The 20,525-nt window shown below is 44.6% G+C and overlaps 1 protein-coding gene across 4 annotated transcripts in view; it reads left to right on the top strand.

Annotated features, from left to right (window-relative positions):
- The window catches only part of SH3TC2 (SH3 domain and tetratricopeptide repeats 2), a 54,972-nt gene extending 34,756 nt beyond the window's left edge, over positions 1–20,216 (top strand). For 3 of the 4 annotated variants that reach the window (XM_010850506.1, XM_010850508.1, XM_010850509.1), the window contains 8 exons: positions 1,514–1,555; positions 1,680–3,377; positions 3,487–3,667; positions 11,565–11,715; positions 14,059–14,181; positions 15,405–15,555; positions 17,123–17,319; positions 19,268–20,216. In XM_010850506.1, coding sequence (XP_010848808.1) covers positions 1,514–1,555; positions 1,680–3,377; positions 3,487–3,667; positions 11,565–11,715; positions 14,059–14,181; positions 15,405–15,555; positions 17,123–17,319; positions 19,268–19,459 — 2,735 coding nt within the window. In that variant the 3' untranslated portion in view covers positions 19,460–20,216. The remainder of the gene's footprint in view (positions 1–1,513; positions 1,556–1,679; positions 3,378–3,486; positions 3,668–11,564; positions 11,716–14,058; positions 14,182–15,404; positions 15,556–17,122; positions 17,320–19,267) is intronic. The other variant, XM_010850507.1, reaches the window with a different exon arrangement.
- The last annotated feature ends 309 nt before the right edge of the window (positions 20,217–20,525 follow it).

Genomic DNA, 20,525 nt, shown 5'->3' with positions numbered 1-20,525 from the left:
AATTCTTTCTCTGAGAGGAAGCATTTTTTAAAAATTCCTGCATTATTTGTGTTCTTGGGGGTCCTGGCCTAAAGAGAAATGGTTGCAGTAGGGCAGGCACGTGTCCCACAACATCAGTGAGGGACAGGTGCAGGAACCCAGAGTCCAGCTCTCTAGCTCTGCTGTGTTTGGCTGTAGGACCTTTGGGGGTTGCAGATATCAAGTACCTTCAATGACACTCACAGAAGAAACCTTCTCCTGAGAATAGCAAGTGGAGGCTTCACTTGGTGAGGGGCCTGCTACCCTCAAAGTTCACTGGAGAGCTTAGAGTAGGGGCACAGGTGGCTGGCTATTGCTTCTTTGCCAGGAAGAGGTAGAATCTTTTTTCTAGCAGCCCCTGTTCTATGGAGCACAAACCTGGCCTTCACCTCCACAAGCTCCACTGTGGCTACTTTGGCCAAGGGGGTCAACTTCTTTGCTGCCAACCCCAAGGTCATCTTTTTGGTTCTCACCTTATCTTATTTCACTTTTGTTCACTTTTGAACACGGTGAAATGTGTTCACTTTTGTTATCTTGTTCACTTTTGTTCACTTATCTTGTTTCACTTATGTCACTTTTGTTAGATGGCTGCACCATAAACCACCCTGGTCTCCATGACTCCTCTTTTCTCTGTGCCTTTCCAGTCTCCTGGATTGGCTCTCATCTGCCAGTAAAATGCTGATGTTTTCCCAGCTCATTCACAAATCTCCTATAACCACTCCTCCTCCACCTGCTTTGCTTTTCCCTGCAAATCCTTCTTTTGGGGCTTTGAGACATTCTTTGTGACATAGTGTCAGTCACAAATCCATGTTTGCAAGTCTCCACTTTTCTCCTTGGCCACAGATCTATTTCATTCTCTGCTAGAGCTCCTTCAAGTAGTACAAATTCAAAATGGCTAAAACTACTAGAGATTGTGCTTTCTCCCACCTCATCCCACCACAGTACTTCAGGGAACAAGACTTAGGAACCTCAGATGCTTCTTTACCTTCTTTTCTTAATTATTGACATTTGATCACCTCATCCTATCAAATTTACAAAGCACATTGTGCACACTGAATCTATCTGTTGAATGGGTGGATGACAGGAAGGAAGAAGGAAGGCTGTACACATGGAAACGAGAGGCAATGCCACATGCCAAGAGCGTGCTGCTCTGTCATAGACTCACTGAAAGATTTGGGCCTTAAGATTCCGTCATCACCCCTGCCCTGCATACTCACACCTCTTGGCATACAGCTCCTGTTTCTGTCTTTTCTTCTCTGACTCTGTTCTTATTTCTACCTCATTTCTCAACTGTATGGTGAGTGGGTTAAACCAGATAATCTTTAGGTCCCTGCAGCACTGATGGTGAAGGGGAGATGCTGTCTTGTACTTTAGGGACGGCAGTTGGTCTGAAACACAAAGTTTCCAAGGGGCCACTGGTCTAGGGAATGCGTGCAGGCATAGGCATGCTGGACCATTCTGACCTAACTCAGGTCTGTCCTTCATCTCTATCCAGGTGGGTTTGAATCCATCCAAAGTCTTCCAAACGATCTGAGCGGTGAGTAGAGATCATGCTGAACCAGACCTCCAGTCCTGTGGGTCAGAATCTTGTCCTCTTGCCAAGAGCTGGCCACCATAGTTGCAGGTACTTAGTGTTGCTCAATTCTGCCCGTCTCTTACAGTGTCCCAGTCCGAAGGCTTCAAGGAGACCCGGCCTGGTGGAGCCTGGGAGGAGCATCAGGCCATGGGCTCCAGACAGTCCAGCAGCTCTGAGGACTCCAGTCTGGAGGAAGAGCTCCTTTCAGCTGCCTCAGACACCTATCATCTGCCAGAGCCTGATGACCTCGATGACCCAGAATTGCTCATGAACATGAACACTGGTCAGGAGGAGGAGGAGGCTGAGAACTTCGCCCCCATATTGGCTTTTCTGGATCATGAGGGTTATGCTGACCACTTTAAGAGCCTCTATGATTTTTCCTTCTCTTTCCTCACGTCTTCCTTTTATAGTTACTCTGAGGAGGACGAGCTCATGGCCTACCTGGAGGCCTCGAGGAAGTGGGCCAAGCGGAGCCACATGACCTGGGCCCACGCCCGGCTCTGCTTCCTCCTGGGTCGGTTAAGTGTCAGGAAGGTCAAACTCTCTCAGGCCAGGGTGTACTTTGAGGAGGCCATCCACATTCTCAACGGGGCATTTAAGGATCTGTCCTTGGTGGCTGCCCTGTACATCAATTTGGCGGCCATCTACCTGAGGCAGAGGCTGAGGCATAAAGGCTCATCCTTGCTGGAGAAGGCAGGTACCTTGTTGGCCTGCCTGCCTGACCGGGAGTATAGTGCCAAGAGCGAGCTGGATGTGGTGGCCTATGTGCTGAGACAGGGCATCGTGTCAGGCAGCTGCCCCCTGGAGGCCAGGGCCTGCTTTCTGGCCATCCGATTGCTCCTAAGCCTTGGCCGGCATGATGAGGTCCTGCCCTTCGCCGAGCGCCTGCAGCTCATCTCTGGACACCCTCCCACCTCAGATGCTGCAGCCACCATCTTGAGTTTTCTCTATGACAAGAAATATCTGCCACACCTTGCAGTGGCTTCTGTCCGGCTACGTGGAACTCCAAGTGTCCAAGGGATGGCTCTTCCAATTTGGCAGGTCCACCTGGTCCTGCAGAACACCACCAAGCTCCTTGGCATCTCCTCCCCAAGCTGGGGTGAAGTTTCTTCCCTGTCTTGCCCGGCACTCAGGCAGGCACTGACTTCCTGTGAGGAACAGGCGGACTGGAGCACCCAGAGGGTCCTGTGTCTCATCCTGTCCAAAGTGTACCTCCAACACAGATCTCCTGATGGTGCCATCCACTACCTGAGCCAAGCTTTGATGCTAGGCCAGCTGCTGAGTGAGCAGGAAGCTTTTGAGTCTTCCCTCTGCTTGGCATGGGCCTATCTCTTATCCAGCCAGCCAAAGAAGGCTTTGGACATCCTTGAGCCATTCTTATACTCCCTGAAGGAGACAGAGAGTGTTATCCACAAAGGAGTGGTCTATAACCTCATGGGACTTGCACTTCAAGGTGAAGGCAGGGTGAACAGGGCAGCCAAGAGCTATCTTCGGGCCTTGAACAGAGCCCAGAAGGTAGGGGATGTGCGCAACCAGGCAGTGGCTTTGGCCAATCTTGGCCATCTGACCCTTAAGTCCTGGCCTCAGCAGCCGGCCAGGAACTATCTTCTACAGTCTGTACAACTCTATTCTACACTCCAGGCCAGCATGGAGACAGACATGGAATTAGTACAGGTGCTTCTCTGGTTGGCTCAGGTCCAGGTATATGGACGCCAGCTGGCTAGTGGCCGCGTTTGTTATGAAATGGCATTGCTGTTTGGCTTAAGGCATCAACACCTGAAGAGTGAGTATGTCCTGTGCTGCTGAGATGCTTTAGAGAAAAGTGTTACAGGACATTTTTTTCCTTTGTCCTGTCTCCAGTCATCTCATCCATGTTCCTGCTTTATGTTCAGGTCAGCTTCAGGTCACCAAATCCCTCTGCCATTTCTACAGCTCTGTGTCCCCAAACCCCGAGGCATGCATCACCTACCACGAGCACTGGCTGACACTGGCTCAGCAACTCAGAGACCGGGAGATGGAGGGGAGGCTGCTGGAGTCCCTTGGACAGCTCTATCGGAACCTAAATACATCCAGGTGAGTGCAGGCTCAAGGACTCTCCTAGAAACATCTTTCCTTCGTTAAGGAGAATCAGTATACTTTCCCTCACAAAGTTAAGTCCAGATGTACATGATGTGTTTGTGGCATCATGGAAAAGAACGTGGTCTTTGCAGCCAACACACATTGTAAACTCAGTGCCACCCATCACTTATTAGCTGTGTGACTTTGGGCAATTTTTACATTTGCCCATGCCTCCGCTTCCTCACACGGGACACTTGGACAGTGCCTGATAAGGCTCGATCATGTTGGCTGTGTTACAAGTAATTACCTGTGTGTCTCAATCCATCAGATGGATGTGGCTGACGATGCATAATTCAGAGAGGTGGCAATTACTATACTGAGGACCATGGAACCCTCAGGAGGTCTTCATTACCTGAGGACAGTTAGTATTAGAGAAAAGACACAAAGTAAATAAATGCACAGAAAGCAGGGGTATAAAATTTCACAGTAAAAAATTTTGATGGTAACTTACCTTTAAAATGAAACTGGAAATGATGAAACTAAGTTTATTTTCACTTTTTAGTTAAGAAGCTAAGGTTATAACTGCAACTGTGCACTAAGTCATAGACTAAACATAACAAAAGAAGTGTTTGGTGATTGACTTTTCGGGACTCTCTTAGAAAGGCTCATTTTTCAAAAATATCCCAAAACGTAACTGTTTTACCCAAAGGCTTTTTTTTTCACTCTTGATATTTAAATTATTCTCAAGTGAACTATCCTGCCATCTCTTGCTGATTTTCCTTTCTGTCTCATCACTGATCAGATCTGCCTGATCCTCATTTGCCAGTGGCATGGCCTGCAACTCTGCTCTCTAACAAGCCTTTAATTGATTCCATTAAACTCTGCATGGTTTATATTTAATTATATACTTTGCAATAGATTAGCACTGTAGCATTGTATTCATAATTATGAATGACTTCTAACATGGGGTAGAGATGATTGCTAGGGTTGAGCAAAGAGAAGTAATTGAGGAAAAGCTATTTAAATGATAATTTTTGCTTTTCTACGCAATGTGGTAACCTTGGGCACCTGATAAATCGGACCACTAATAATCAGATAATGAAATCTTTCTTTGTCTTTCTTTCTCCTATTCTGTCTCCCTCTCCCTCATCTCTTCCCTCTCTCACAAGAATCAGGTATCCTCCAAATATCCCATTGTCTTTAGTCCCAGGAATGGAGTTTTGGATCATTGCAGGCTGTGAGGGGCCAGGAAGGCTGGCCCCAGCCCCACTTTGTTTCTGTTTAGAACACCTTAGGAATCTGTATAGTTTTGGAGCAGATCCAGAAGGTAGGCTTAAATTAACCTTAGAGATGAGATAGTCATGTATTCATGGTAACACATAGTGAGAATGGGCTTTGGGAAAGTTGACTTTTAAGGGACAGGAGTATGGGTGGCAAATATGTGTCAGGTTTATTGCCACCCTTCCCTGTGTGCAACTTCAATCTCAGATTAATTGCTGTGCAGTGATTAATCACCGACCCAGCTGCCATCCTTTCTTTGCTCACAGCCTTCCTCCTGCCTCCAGTTGTCAAAAACCACTGAAATTCTAAGTGAAAAGCCAAAGAAAAAGCCCTTGTTGCTGTCAACAGAGTGCAGAGGCCTTTCTTAAGGCAATATGAAGGACCACTGGATTTCTTAGGTGTGGGGAGTGATAGAGAGAAGAGAAGGTGTGGAGCTGGAGTTGCTCCAAGAAGTGTCTGGAAGTCACAGGCCACAGAGCAGTGAGAGAAGAGATCAAAACTGGATTAGGAGTCAGGAAACCTGAGCCTGCCATGAGCTTATAATGTGTCCTTAAATAAGCCATTTCTCTTCTTGGTTCCCCCATTTATAAGGTTAAATTGAATAAGGTGCCTTCTTGTTCTAAAATGTTAAGTCTAGGATGAGCCAGCTATGCTATGCTGACACTGGTAATGGCCGTGTTAGTATAAGAATTCCTGCTGCCTCCAAAGAGTCTTGAGTTTTGGAGGCAGATTCTTAAAGTTATGGGCCTTCTAGATCAGAGACCTAAACTTTTGGGGATTTTTAAAGACTCTGCAGTAGCTTCAGAAGATCATAATGTAGTGACTGTAAACTCCAAGTGGGTAGACCTGGTGTCTAGCATAGAACAGAGAGACATACATATTTGTGTGGGCATAAGATGTTTACCCCTTTTCAGGATGCTCAGTTTGTCAAGGAGAACATGCTATAATGCTACATTTATTTAGCGTCTATCAATCAACTACTCCTGCAAAGCCTTTGTGTAAAAGAATAGAACAAAGACCAGCTAACAGAAATAGATAAACAAGTGTTTCCATGCACCTGGAGGTGGTTACTGTAATTTAGCTCTAAGCTTCCTGGTAGCTGAGGTAAAAAGGGAAAAACCATATGAGGTTCTCACTGTCTGATAAAAAAAAAATATAAACAAATGTATCTGTTGGAGCAAATTTGTTCCTGGCACTGACTTCTAGGAAGAATTTATTAAGTGGGTTTGATGTAATGGTTTTTTCAACTAAATTCTCCCCATGGGATTTCCATTCTTACAAAGCTCAAAGCCATATCAGGCAAAGGCATGAAGTGTTCATGGGCGAGATGGCAGGCATCTGCCGGGGCAGGTTTGGAGGGAGAGGAAACAACACTTTCAGCTAAGGGTTGGTGGATCTGTCAGGGAACACTTCATGAAGGTGATAGCATTTAAAGATGCCCTTGAGGGATAAGAAAGATTTTGAAAACTGGAGCAGGGTAAGAGAAGACCATTTGGGGCCAAGGGTCTAACTGTAGCAATGGAAAGGGGAGGACACATTTGAAAAACATTTTGTAGATTTAACAGACTGAGTTTGATGTTTCTCTGGGTATAGGTACTAAAGGAGAGAGAAGATTATAGCCTACCTCCCGGAGAGGGATATGGAGGTTAGATGAGGGTGCAGGGGGTTACGGTGGGCCTCTGGACTGGCACAGTCAGCATCCGTATTGAAAATGGTGGTCATAATAGTAACGGAAGACATTCAGTGAGCATGCACTGATTACCAACCAACGTGCAATCTCAGGATGACCTTATGAGGAAGAAAGAGTGAGTCATTTTCACTACCCATACTGCTTTTCTGCTCATTTACATTCCTCCTGTTTGAAAGGTTTTCTCTAGTGTTCAGTGATGGTGAGTAGGAAGGCAGGGCAGTAGATGATGAAAACTTTGGCTCAGCCTTCAGAATTTTGTCTTGAGACACTTTGCTGTCCCTTTGTTCAGTATATCTTTTGAGTCTTGCTTTCTTTGCCTTCATGATGATGACTACAGAATCTAGTTTGATGAAGTTTTTCAGTCTCTCAATGAGAAAGGTCATTAGGGGTCTTGTTTTCTGTCTCAAGGTGACACAATATAGACTTTAGACTGTCTATAGACTTAGCTGTAGAGCTGAACCAGGTGGGTTCCTTGAGAACTTTATGGCTCTATTGGATCAATTCGACTAATACTTGCTGAGCATGTACTATGGCCCAGGCCCTCTGTTAAAAGCTGACAAATGTCAGCCCAGTCCCTGAGCTGACAATGCTTATCATCTAGTTCAGGAAGTAGATATTATACACATACTAACTGCAAGTATCACATAAATGGTGCTAAGAGACACAAAGGATGTGCATATTTTTTTTCAGAAAGAAATGCCTTGCACGCAACAGGCCTTTGCAAAGTAATGATTCTTTGCATATAATACAATCCCTAGATGCCTAGAAGTCATTTTTCATGGCTTTTATTCTTATTCTTGTGCATCTTACTCCTGTGGAACTGAAAAAAATGTTTCAATGTTTGGTTTTCAGTATAGCTAATATGACTAATCCCTAACATTTTTGGAATCATAAACAAGGAAAGAATTGCACTTGCTGACATGTTCTTTTATCACAAGCCTAGGATGTACATCACCATCCATCTTTTTCCAATGGGGGTATTTTGTTCAAGGTTTGAGGTTGCTCATGTCCTTCAAAATTTTGAAGTTGTTAAAGTGGCAAAAGAAACAAAAGCCTTTCCACAGTTGATTTCTGAGCCAGAAATTGAGCACTGTTTGAGGGTCTTGGGGGGGCTCTGGAATTTGATTCTCAGGGTTAGATCCTCATTTAAACAGTTTATTACCTGGTCTTTATTGCTTACCCTTCAAAGCCTTATTTTTCCCATTTGCAGATGGATATGATAATAATACTGTTCTCTTAGTGCTGTTGTGATGATTAAATGAAATTATGCATATCAAGCCCCTAGTGCATGCTAAGGTCTCAATAAATCATAAGTAACAATTACCGTCAGTGCTGTTATTAAAGACAAAACAGCAGAAAGCTACACATAAAGCTTTAGAAATGAGGAATGCAAACATGGACAAGTTTTTTTAAAAGACCCTTGGGTTTCTTTATTTGCAAAATGAGCTAAGAACTTTCATGGCTGGGGATTTCTTGAGGATTAAATAAAAGGATGTGTAACTGGAAATTTGTATCCCAACACCTGGCCCAGGGTCAGCCCCTGGTGAGTGGCAGTTCTTATTATGGAAATTGGATGAGACCAATTAGTGGAGGCTGGGCTCTGGCCAGAGGTCCAACATTCATCCAGGAAGGGCAGGAATCTGGAAAACCCCAGCAGGGGTTGGTAGGAGGAAGTCTAGGAAGGCAGGTGTACTGAGGTCACCTCACCACAGACTCATGGCTGATATCCACACAGGAAGGAAGAAACAAGGATTCAGCCACAGAGATTGAATTTTAGGGGCAGAAAAAAATGAGAAAAAGAGAAAACTGGGGGTTTAAGAGGAGAGGAGATACTATGGCAGGGCCTGGGCATAGCTGGCTAGGAATTCATGAGACTTGGGATCAAGACTGATTTCATAGTCTTCCACCAGCTGTTCTCCTTACTTATTTGATTTGGGAGCTGAGCCACACCTAGAACCTGCAGGTGTTGACTGGAAGCATTGGCATGCTGGGACATTCCAGGCCAAGCTAGTGACTCGTCTTGTGGGTGATATAGCATAGCCACTGGTAGATGTAAATACATGAGGTGGTGAGTGATGGTAGGAAAGAACCAAGGAAGCTGGAGACCACTTCCCAACTTTAGACCATAAGGTGCTTGTCTTATACTGGAGTCATGAATCAGGTATAAGTCTTGGTGGAAGCAGTGGTCTTTGGAAAATCCATGCACATAGAGTGTTGATAGAGTTATGTGAGCATCTGGGTCTCTCTAAGTCCTGCCTTCCCCCTTGGAGTATTTTTTGAGGAACACTGACCTCCTCTCTTTCACAGTCATAGTGAGCTCAGAGAGAAAAATTCTAAGATCAAAATGCCTCCTTGTGAGTTGATTTCTCTGTGATAACCCACATCTTGCTCCCTGGGGGTTTGGAGAAAATAACCATATCCCAAGAATCTCCCGGAGAAGGCAATGGCACCCCACTCCAGTGTTCTTGCCTGGAGAATCCCAGGGATGGCGGAGCCTGGTGGGCTGCCGTCTACGGGGTCGCACAGAGTCAGACATGACTGAAGTGACTTAGCAGCAGCAGCAGCAGCAAGAATCTCCCAGGATGAGATGTATGGGTCCTGTCTTCATTAATTGTTACAGTGGGACTAGGGAGAGAAGTGGAGGCCAGGCCTGTAGACCTGTTATCCCTGTTTGGCGTTTAAGGGGTACAGAGTGGGCGAGAAAAGGTCAGGGCTTCCTATAGTGAAGGAGGTCTGTGGTTACCAGGCCAGGGAGGTTGGTGACCACCTCAGCATTGCGTACAGCTTCTCAGCTCACAGCACAGTCTCAGCAGCAAATCTGACATTCTGATTCTTGACAGAGAGTGGCCACTGCCCATCCTTGATGTCTGTAAATATTATATCAGAAGCAGGGCAGCAGAGAACGAGAGTTCTTTCTTCTCAGGACTTACAAGGGCCAAATGTCTGGCAGTTTCTCTGAAGGCTAATAGCCATCTTGTTGTCAAGATGAATCAGGGCCTTATTAGTCACAAACAATGCTTATTTCCAACACTGTGAACAAGGGGGCCTGGGGCCTGGGTTGCCTATCATGAGATGGAACCATGTTTGATAAGTGAAAGTGAAGTCGCTCAGTTGTGTCCGACTCTTTGTGACCCCGTGGACTGTAGTCTACCAGGCTCCTCCGTCCATGGGATTCTCCAGGCAAGAATACTGGAGTGGGTTGCCATTTCCTTCTCCAGGGGATCTTCCTGATCCAGGGATCGAACCCTGGTCTCCTGCATTGCAGGCAGATGCTTTAACCTCTCAGCCACCAGGGAAGCTCAATGTTTGATAAGGACCTCCTAACTATTTACAGACTTAGTTGGTAATGGTCAGTGTTCCTAGAAGGATTTGCATGGTTTGGTGTTTCCCAAACTTCAGTGCACAGTAGTATAATCTGGGTGTGTCTTAGAAATTCAGATTCCTGGCTTGCTATTGTGATGATTCTGATTCAGTCAGTCTGAGAGATCTCTGGGAGTCTGTTTTTAATAAGCTCCCCAGGTAATGTTGGTACAGGTGAGTCATGATTTACACTATGAAGAACTATGGGTATTATGGGATGAGTCCTGGGCTGAGACTCAGGAGAATGGAGTTCTGGCCTTTGATTGTTCCCCACTGTGGTGTGCAGTCTTGTGCAAGTCACTTCCCATCTCTGGGCCTGTTTTCCCTTTGAAATAAGGAGAGAGTCTCAACCCAAGTTGCACAATAGAGTCACAATAGTAGCTGATAAGGAGCTTTGACAAAATGCTGCTGCCTGAGCTAGAGTGTACCAGGCTAGCATGGTATGTCAACACATTGAGGTGATGACTTTGCCTGTGGATGCATGTTTAAAGAGCTTCTAGACGATTCTAATTACTGCTGAAGTTGGTGATACCCAGTGTTCCTTCTTGCTCTGGAATTCTGAACCTGTACAACACTGTATTACCTACACCTCATTTCTTCATTAATCCCTGACATGAGGGGAAGAGTTTTCTACATGAGCAATTTCCAAATAACTGAAGAGTAGTCTGTTAAAAACCAAAACTTTCCTCCTTCTTTGATTTTTATTATTATACAAACATCAAAATCTTTTTAATGATTTACAGTTACCACTATGGTCATTCTTTTGTGCATTTACTCAATAAGTATGCATTTGTCATCCACTGTGTTAGGTTCTTATGAAAAATGTTATAGTGTTATGGAAAGGTGGTTGGATCATGAGCTAGTAATCATAAAAATGATAACTAACATTTAAACATTTATCAAGTGCCTACTCTATGGTAGGCACTGTTGGAAACACTCTATCTCATTTAATTCTCATAAGCATCCTCTGAGGCAGGTACAGTTATATTCCCATTTTGCAGATGGGGAAATCAAGGCACAGAGAGATTCTGTACTTTCTCAAGATCTCACAGTTAGTTTAGGCAGATCCAGATCACAGCTGGTTTGGAGCGAGATCACAGCTGGTTTAGACAGATCCAGATCACAGCTGGTTTAGGCAGATCCAGATCATAGCTCAGAGAAGGCAATGGCACCCCACTCCAGTACTCTTGCCTGGAAAATCCCATGGATGGAAGAGCCTGGTGGGCTACAGTCCATGGGGTCACTAAGAGTCGGACACGACTGAGCGACTTCACTTTCACTTTTCACTTTCATGCATTGGAGAAGGAAATGGCAACCCACTCCAGTATTCTTGCCTGGAGAATCCCAGGGACGGGGGAGCCTGGTGGGCTGCCATCTATGGGGTCCCACAGAGTCGGACACGACTGAAGCCACCTAGCAGTGGTGGCAGCAGCAGCAGCAGATCATAGCTGGTTTAGGCAGATCGCCCTGTGTGATCTGAAATAATGTTGTTCCCCCACTAGAGCTTCAGTGTCCTCCTGTGCTGAATGACTCTAGGTCTCTTTGAGCCCTCATACCTTATGGGTCCATGTTCATCCCCAGGTCCCTCAGGAGGTCCCTCACCTGCATCAAGGAGAGCCTGCGTATCTTCATTGACCTGGGGGAGAGAGACAAGGCTGCTGAGGCCTGGCTTGGAGCTGGGCGACTCCACTACCTCATGCAGGAAGATGAACTGGTGGAGCTGTACCTGCAGGTAAGTCTCCAGCAGAGCTTATCTGCTGGCCTGAACCATGGGAATGGGGGCAGCTGTACCCTCCAAAGTGGTGAGCTGGAACTAGGGAGAGGTGATGTTCTGGTCAAGCTCTTAGAAGGACAGTCAACTCTGGGCTGCTCCCTGGACTCAAGATGGAAACCAGGGCAGTCTGGTAGGCTAAATACAAGCAGCTGTGGGCCAGTTCCTGAGTTCCATATGCATGTGTGAGCTCTCAAAGAACATGATGGGAGACTTACTCATCTGTCTTGGCAGAATTATCCATCTTTCTAAAGCTCAACACACAGCTTGACTTCAGGGAGGTAAGGAAGGTTGATGTTTGCAGTGTATTAACATTATTATTTTCTTATTTTTTTTTGCACACCTTTAACATCTGTAGTATATCATAGTGTAGATTAAGTACCTCTGCTTTAAAGAAAGATGGACCTGGAATCAAATCACAGGGCCATTGATTATGAACCGTGTGACCTATCTGAGCTCTCTGGGCTTCAGTTTCTTCATGAGGGGATCTGTCTTTAGTAAATATTAAGTATAACATTTGCATAGTAACATTAACTATAACATTAACTATACTATTTGCATAGTAAACACATGTACATAAATATTTACTAAGTACGTGGGACTTAGTAAATGCTTAATAAGTGGTATTTCATCATCATCATTATCACTATCTGCACAATATTGACATTATGTTGGTATATAAGAAGATGTATGCCTGTTAGTCTTCACTTCCTTCCCATTTGTCATTTTCTTCCCCTTTACCCAACTCCCTTACTCTGTTACTTATACTCACACAAATTTGCTTCCACTGAGTCTTAATAATGATTGTATAACATTGTTTGAAGGCTTACTTTGCATGAGAGACTTTGTTAAACACTTCACATGCATGATGTTGTTTCATCCTCATTACAAATGCTGCAGGAATTTCTGTTGGAATTTACACTTTACAGACAATACTCAGTGAGGCTGAGTAACTTGCCTAAAGTGATACAGCTAGTAAGTGGTTAAAACTTCTCTCCAGCAGTAGGACTTAAAGTTTTTTCTTTCAGAGACTCTATTCTGCCTTGGGATTTTAGAGGTGGAAGAATTATCCGAGAACAGACAATTTGGTCTTGTCTTTCTCTCTCTAGGAGACAAAGGCCCAGAGGGGGCTATTGGGGTTGTTCATTGCTTGGTGGCAGAACTCCTGATTCCAGGATTTCATCTCACTGCCTCTATCTTTGTGTATCTGTGTATGCAATAAAAATAACTGAGGGACCTTGGCCCTGTAATTCACAGACCAGAATTGGTCCCAGGTACCCCTAACCCTAGACTACCACCTGACTTGATGTTCTGCAGTCATTCCCATTGAGGTAAACCATTCTCTACCTAAGGATCTTTGAGATACTGTAGCTGTGCTGCAGGTGTGGTACATTCTTCTCTTCTATGTCTTCATCACATTTTGTTTAGGTGCAAAATTAAATAGCTTGTTTGAGATAAAGAGATCATAGGGGCCAGGAGAAGGGTAATGGAATCAAAGACACTAGCATCTGTTTGCCACAACTATTGATGTAAACTTGAAAACTCCTTATTCTGAGCCTGTTTCTCCGTCTGGAAACTGTGTTGGATGAACTCACTTTTTCCAAACTTCAGTCATTTATACATCAGGTTTATAGTTTTGCCATAGCCAGTACCTCTATACCATTATTTATTTATTTATTTTTCTTTGACTCAACTTCAAATCAACTTAACTTTTTACATTAAACAGTGCTATCTAAAATCAGAGATTATGATGTATTATTTTTTTAATTAAAAAAAATTTTAATTGGAGGATAATTGCTGTACAATATTGTGTTGGTTTCTGCTGTACAACAATGTGAATCAGCTGTAATACATATAGTCCCCTTCCTCTTGAGCCTTCCTCCAACCACTTCCCCCATCCCACCCATCTAGGTTGTCACAGAACACTGAGCTGAGCTCCCTGTGTTATACAAGTTTCCCTCTAGCTATCTATTGATGTATTGTTAGTCTTTTTTCTCTGAAACACATTAAAATAAATATTCAACTATTACAAGATGTTTGTGCTGCTGAAAACTATTTCTAGGGCTGTCAAAGTAAACTTATCATCTCATCAAATGGTCTCATCTCCATGTCATCAAAGGGGAAATGTAGAACTAGGGAATCCTGAAGGCTTCTTACCAGCCTTAAGAGTATGGAAGACAATTTAAGGTTCAGGGGACTTTAACAGAGGGTTAAGCTAGATGGTCAGGATGTCTTTCTTGCCAGTCCTGTGGACATTCAGAAGTGCTTCTCTCCGCCTTTGACAGCAGTCTCTTTTCCACCCAGGCAGCCATCCAGAAAGCCCTGAAGTCAGAGGAGCCCTCCTTGGCTCTCAAGCTCTATGAGGAAGCGGGTGATGTGTTCTTCAATGGGACTCGCCACAGGCATCGTGCGGTTGAGTATTACCGAGTGAGTCATGGGCTGCATAGTCAGCAATATCCCCAGCCAGGCTGTGGCACAAATGTAGGCAGGTTCACTTGGACTTTGGCCTGGGGCCCCATTCCCCTCTCTTGATGGTATTTCTTTGTCGTCCCTTCTTCATTCAGTGCCTGCAGACTCTCCCTCTCTTAAGTCCAGCAGGCTCTCAAAGAAGGAGCTGATAAACTCTGTCACTCTTGGGGTTGATAAATAAAGTATTCTTCCTGAGAGAACATACCATAATAATTACAACTTTTAGGTGCATGGTACTATACAGTTTGTAGCACATATCTTTGTCGACCAGAATGTTTCTATGTACATGGCATGGTGGGAGATGATTGGTCTATGGATGAACACTTTTTCTTTACTATGTTTTATTATGTATTAAAATATATTTTAAAAATTAAATATGTATAATACCAGTTCATCAAACACATGATTTCACAGATATTATTGCAAAGAATGAAGCAAGAAAAAAAAAGACAGTTAATTTAGGAAATAATAGTAATTAAATAAATGTCCATATGTTAAGTAGATATGTAAAAAATCATGATTGTTCATTACAGACTGAAGTTTGGGAAACTTGTTATCTTACTTGATCCTAAAATTTCACTTATTCCAATACTTACTCATTTGCTTTGTTTATTCAGTCATCAAACATTCATGAAGCAGGCAATGTGTGCCAGGCACTGTGGTAGGAGTGAATGAAAGACATGTCTCTAACTTTTGAGGTTCTCATGGTCATACATATTTTATAGATGACAAAACTGAGGCTCAGAGAGATGAAGTGACCTGCCCAACATTCATAATAAAAATAACAGAAATGACTATTTCCTGGGGACTCTCAGGCACTGTGCACATACTCCATGTATGTACTTCGTAGATTAGCACTGTGGGTGCTAAGGGAGTGCATAACTGGAAGGTGAATAACTTCCCATGTGGCCTTGAAGAAAGTTGTCTTCTCTTTCCTGCTCTCAGTTTCAGGGTAGCCTGATGACCTCTAGTTCTTCCACCTCTGAGGTCTGGGCAGAGCAACCAAGAGCAAGGATCAGAAGAGAGTTGAGAAAAGCCATGCATGGGAAGTGCCATCTCCCCCTGGGCTTCAGTCACTGCCATCCCTCAGTCCCTGGCAGTAAGATATAATATAACCTTCTAGAATATGGTATGTGTTGATGATTCTCAGCTAGACTGTTTCCTTGTGCCTCTGTTCTCAGACTGGGGCTGTTCCCTTAGCAAGGAGGATGAAGGCAGTGAGAACCGAGCTCCGGATTTTCAACAAGCTGACAGAGCTGCAGATCAGCCTGGAAGGCTATGAGAAGGCTTTGGAATTTGCCACCTTGGCAGCCAGACTCAGCACAGTCGCAGGTAGGTGGTCCTAATTGTCTGGGGGTACTGGATGGGAGGGGCTGACACTCCCTGAGGGACAACAAAGTTGTAAGAGCATACCTGTGGAGTCAGACTCCATAGGTTCAAACTAGGTCAAAGTGTCAAGGAGCCCCCAGGTAAGCAAGTTGCTTAATTTAATATCTATAAGCCTCAAGTACTTTGGCCACCTCATGCGAAGAGTTGACTCATTGGAAAAGACTCTGATGCTGGGAGGGATTAGGGGCAGGAGGAGAAGGGGAGAGGATGAGATCGCTGGATGGCATCACTGACTCAATGGATGTGACTCTGGGTAAACTCCGGGAGTTGGTGATGAACAGGGAGGCCTGGCGTACTGGGATTCATGGGGTCGCAAAGAATCGGACACAACTGAGCGACTGAACTGAACTGAACTGAAGCCTCAAGTTTGTCATTGGCATATCAGGATTAAAAATGACACCCACAGCATACAGTTGTTATGAAGACCAATGATAATCCAGCTGAAACCCACAGCACAGTGCTTGGTATATAGGTCCTTGATAAGTGTTACTTGTGCACACTATTATAGTTAGTATCGTTGGTATTATTCTGAGTCCAGGGTAAATGGTATTTTATCCTATGCACATATGGTATTTTATCCTATCCTATCCTATGCACTAATGGCCTATTACAAAAGCACTGTGCCTTAACCTTTTTAATTAGTTGATTATTAGTCAAGTGCGTATTTTCCTATGGTATTGAAATATAAATGAAAGTCAGATTCCCATAACTCACTCAGTAGCTGAAATAGCTTGCATTTACAACAGAAGCTAATGAGAAACAATGTAAGTCATTAAAATAGAAAAAAAATGCAGAATATAAAAAGATAAACTCATCTCAAATATTGATGCTTGAGGAAAAGCAGGTTTTATTAAAGGATGCTTGATTAGATGTAAGGGCAAATGGAGTCTTCTGTGATGATTCTAGAAGGGACTTCTGGGCATTCTCAAGGGCATGAGATGTGGATGGTACTGAACCTTATTGTGTTTAATTGCACTTCAGAGCTCTCTTTTCTTTTCCTAACTCTTCCTTTACTGCAGAAAACCTTATTTGTGCAACTGTCTGCTGGTCTTAAGAAGGCCTTGAGAGCCCAGGCAGCTCCCTCTGGAGCATTCTTATCCTTCCTTGGACGGAAGCTGAAAGGAGGATATATTCACCCTTTCATGCTATTCTGCATGACTGGATATTTCCATATCAGACAGTTGGATTTTTCTCTTTTAGCTTTGGCTTTTGGCTCTTTGAAGCTTAAAAGTGATGTTTTTAGATTGCATCAAACAGCCACCTTGTAAATATTCCAAAAAATACAATTGGAAGCCTTTGTTCTCTTTAAAAGTCTGTTTTGTGCTAAAAGAATTAGTTATTGAAACAGTAAATCCACCAAAGACAAAACCAGTCATAGACCCATTAGACCCCAAGATTCTAAAGCATGAGTTAAAAGCGAAAGGGTCTCTAAACTGTACAGAATGAATAAGTGAACTAATGATGCAAGGTGTTGGCTGTAGGATATCTCTCTCAGTCTTTCAATATCTAGGAGATCAGCGGCAGGAGCTGGTGGCCTTCCACCGTCTGGCCACTGTGTACTATTCCCTGCACATGTATGAGATGGCTGAGGACTGCTACCTGAAGACTCTGTCCCTCTGTCCACCCTGCCTGCAGAGCCCCAAGGAGGCCTTATACTATGCCAAGGTGTATTATCGTCTGGGCCGACTCACCTTCTACCAGCTGAAGGTAAGAACCAGGCTTGTGAGGCTGTCTGAGAGCTGCTGTCCAGTTATATTCTTCCCTTACCCTGAGCCTTCATGGTAAAGTAGAGAGAAGTAAATTGGGGAGTGTTGTCTCATAGGGTGGGGAGTGGCTCCTCTGGGAACACAGTGACAGTCTCCACTTAAGCCCCCCTTGGAGACCTCAAAGAGGCTCCCATCTCTGCTGAGGAGACATGTTCCTCTCTTTCTTTGCCCTGCTGGGATTTCTGGGCCCATTTCATTTATCAGATACTATGGGCACATGTTCTAGTGCCTGTGATCTCCTCCACAGGACCTGTGAAAATATATGAGACCTAAACAATACACGAGACCCCCAAACAAAAGAACTATAAGCTTCAAAATTAAAATTAATTCCTAACTGTATGTCTAAAAAATGTTATAGATGAACTAGTCAGTTGAAACTCACTTCTTATGAGGTTTTATAAATGATATTTTAGATGAAATCTAGGTACATGTTGGCACGTTTGAGATAATAACATGCAGGGTCTTAGAGTGTAAGCATGCCTAGGTCCTGAGAAGATCTTAGCCCTGATCTCCTGTTTGCTCTGCTGGAGTTGAATCCAGAACTTCTTATTTTTCCAGTGACTTCTATTAATAGAACTGTGTGTGTGGTCTATAATTCTCAGTTGCATTCTGGCCCTTGAACTTTGTCCCTAGGCACTGGCTTCCCTTAACAGATGTCTCTGTCTGCTTCAGCACAGCCCTTACTCTCTTCACACAGAAACAGTGGCTTCTGTTTGCAGACCCTTAGGGCAGCTCTGCTGTCTTTTTCTTATTTGCCAGAGTGTTTCTGGTCTGAATTTATTATTGACTTATGAGGGTTAATGAGAACCAGACATATCTTTTTGAGTCTCACCGGAAGAACCATATGTTCTGCATCCCAACCATGGAGGGAGGAACGATGGGGTAGTGAAGGACTCCCCTCAGTGATCTTGCCTTTGATCCACAGCTCCCAGGAAGTGGGACAAAATGTGTATGATTTGATTCCATCAACCAAGGACTGTAGGCATTGCAAGGGAAAGAGCTCAACTCAAACTAGCTTAAGCAAATAAGGAGATTTATTGGCTCAAGGAACTGGGAAGTTCAGGTATAAGTTTAATTTCAGGTAGTTCTGGAAGCTGGTAGTCAGATGCCATCATGGATCTGAGAGAGACGTGGGGACCTCTTTGTACTTCTTGGCTTAGAATGTTTGTGCTGCTGCTGCTGCTAAGTCGCTTCAGTCGTGTCCGACTCTGTGCGACCCCATAGATGGCAGCCCACCAGGCTCCTCTGTCCATGGGATTCTCCAGGCAAGAACACTGGAGTGGGTTGCAATTTCCTTCTCCAATGCATGAAAGTGAAAGTTCAAAGTGAAGTCGCTCAGTCATGTTCAACTCTTAGCGACCCTATGGACTGCAGCCTACCAGGCCCCTCCGTCCATGGGATTTTCCAGGCAAGAGTACTGGAGTGGGGTGCCATTGCCTTCTCCATAGAATGTTTCTACTTCTCTCTATTACTTGGCCTTTTTTCCTTCTATTATTGGCAACTTCAAGCCCCCATCTAAAAGGGTGAGGGACCATTTTCTCTCTTAGGTCACACTTGAAAGGTCCCAGGGAGTGACTTGGGACAAGTCAGCTTGAGTCATATTCATATACCTAAAGTTCTGTGCCCAGGATGATGCTGCTTTATGATTGTCTGTGTCTGGGTAAAATGCCATCCCTGTGCCTGGGGAGGAGGGCCACCGAGGTTAGCAATGCCACAGAACTGCCATGGACTTGGTGAGGGAACTCCCCCAAGGAACAAGGAGAAAGGGATGGGAAAGGATGTCAAACAGGCAAAAGCTAGTTTTGTTAGATTTCCCGGCATTGCCTCCAAGCCTCTCCTGGAAATGTCTGCTAATGCTGTCTCTTTTCTGCCCTCATGCTGGGGGTTAGGATGCGCACGATGCCACCGAGTACTTCTGGCTGGCCCTGGCAGCAGCGGTCCTGCTTGGTGACGAGGAGCTGCAGGACATCATTAGGACCAGGCTGGACAACATCTGCCAGAGCCCCCTGTGGCATAGCTGTCCTTCTGGGCGCTCCTCAGAGAGGGCACGCTGGCTGAGTGGTGGGGGCCTGGCCCTCTGAGGACAGCTGTCCCATCTCCAACCAGTTGCCATGGTCAGAAGCTACCTCTCTTCTTAGCCTCTTAGACACTAATCTGGGGAGTTCAAGCCATGTCCTGGCCCATCGTCTCATCTCAGAATGGGAAGAGCACAGTCCAGAGGGAATGGGCTCAACTCAGTGACACAAGGAATGGATGGTGGAGCAGGGATTAGGGTCCTGGCTTTGTGTCTAGAGCCTTTTCAGTAGACTGTGGCCCTTCCACACATGCAGCCCCTGAAATGTACTTTCTAGACACACAGTTCTAGAGAAAATGAGAACTTTTGCCCCTAGAAAAGCTGTCCCCTTCCCTCAGTGAAGAAGTCAGGCACTGCACTGGAGAGAAGGCAAGCAGATCGGATTTTGTTCCCTTTACTGACTTTTCTCAGGGAAAGACCCCTCCCCTTGCCAGCAGTGAAACTAGTCATTTCTTTCTTCTCTTTCTTCAGCCAATGGAGGTGCTACTCCTCCTGTCACAAGGACTGGCGGGTGAGAATTCACCATGCTCTTAGTGCAAAAGACACAGCCTCAGAATGGCCAGGTGGAGTGCACAGAGGGTGAGGTCTGATGTGGATGCACCATCCCCATCCTGCCCTGAAGCTCTGCTCCCCCACAACCTCCCTAAAACCCAGGGGAAGCCTCCCCAGGGTCATAGCTTAAAAATTGAGCAATAAGAACATTATGACATAAATCACGTGTAAATAGTGTGTATTATTAAACATTGCTCATTTATGTTTATTCACACATTTGTCTCCTTAATAATATGGAAGATGAGATGAGAGACTTGAAGGATGGGTTAAATACCAAGGGGTCATATCGATTCCAGGGTTGCTCATGTACAAAGTATCTCTATTATCTATCATTGCATAACACATCTAGTGACTTGGATCACTGATTGTTTCACAGCTTCTGTGAGAAGGCAGGAATCCAAGCTTGACTTCTCTGGGTCCTCTGGCTCAGAGTAGCTCACAGGTCTTCCATCAAGGCATCAGCCATACCTATAGTCTTCTCAGGCTCATCTAGGGAAGGATATGTTTCCAAACTCACTCAC

Source organism: Bison bison, unplaced genomic scaffold (genome assembly GCF_000754665.1).
Source record: "Bison bison bison isolate TAMUID 2011002044 unplaced genomic scaffold, Bison_UMD1.0 scf7180017864291, whole genome shotgun sequence".
Classification (NCBI taxonomy): Eukaryota; Metazoa; Chordata; class Mammalia; order Artiodactyla; family Bovidae; genus Bison; species Bison bison.
The sequence above is the reverse complement of the archived record's forward strand: the minus strand, read 5'-3'. Positions and strand labels throughout refer to the sequence as shown.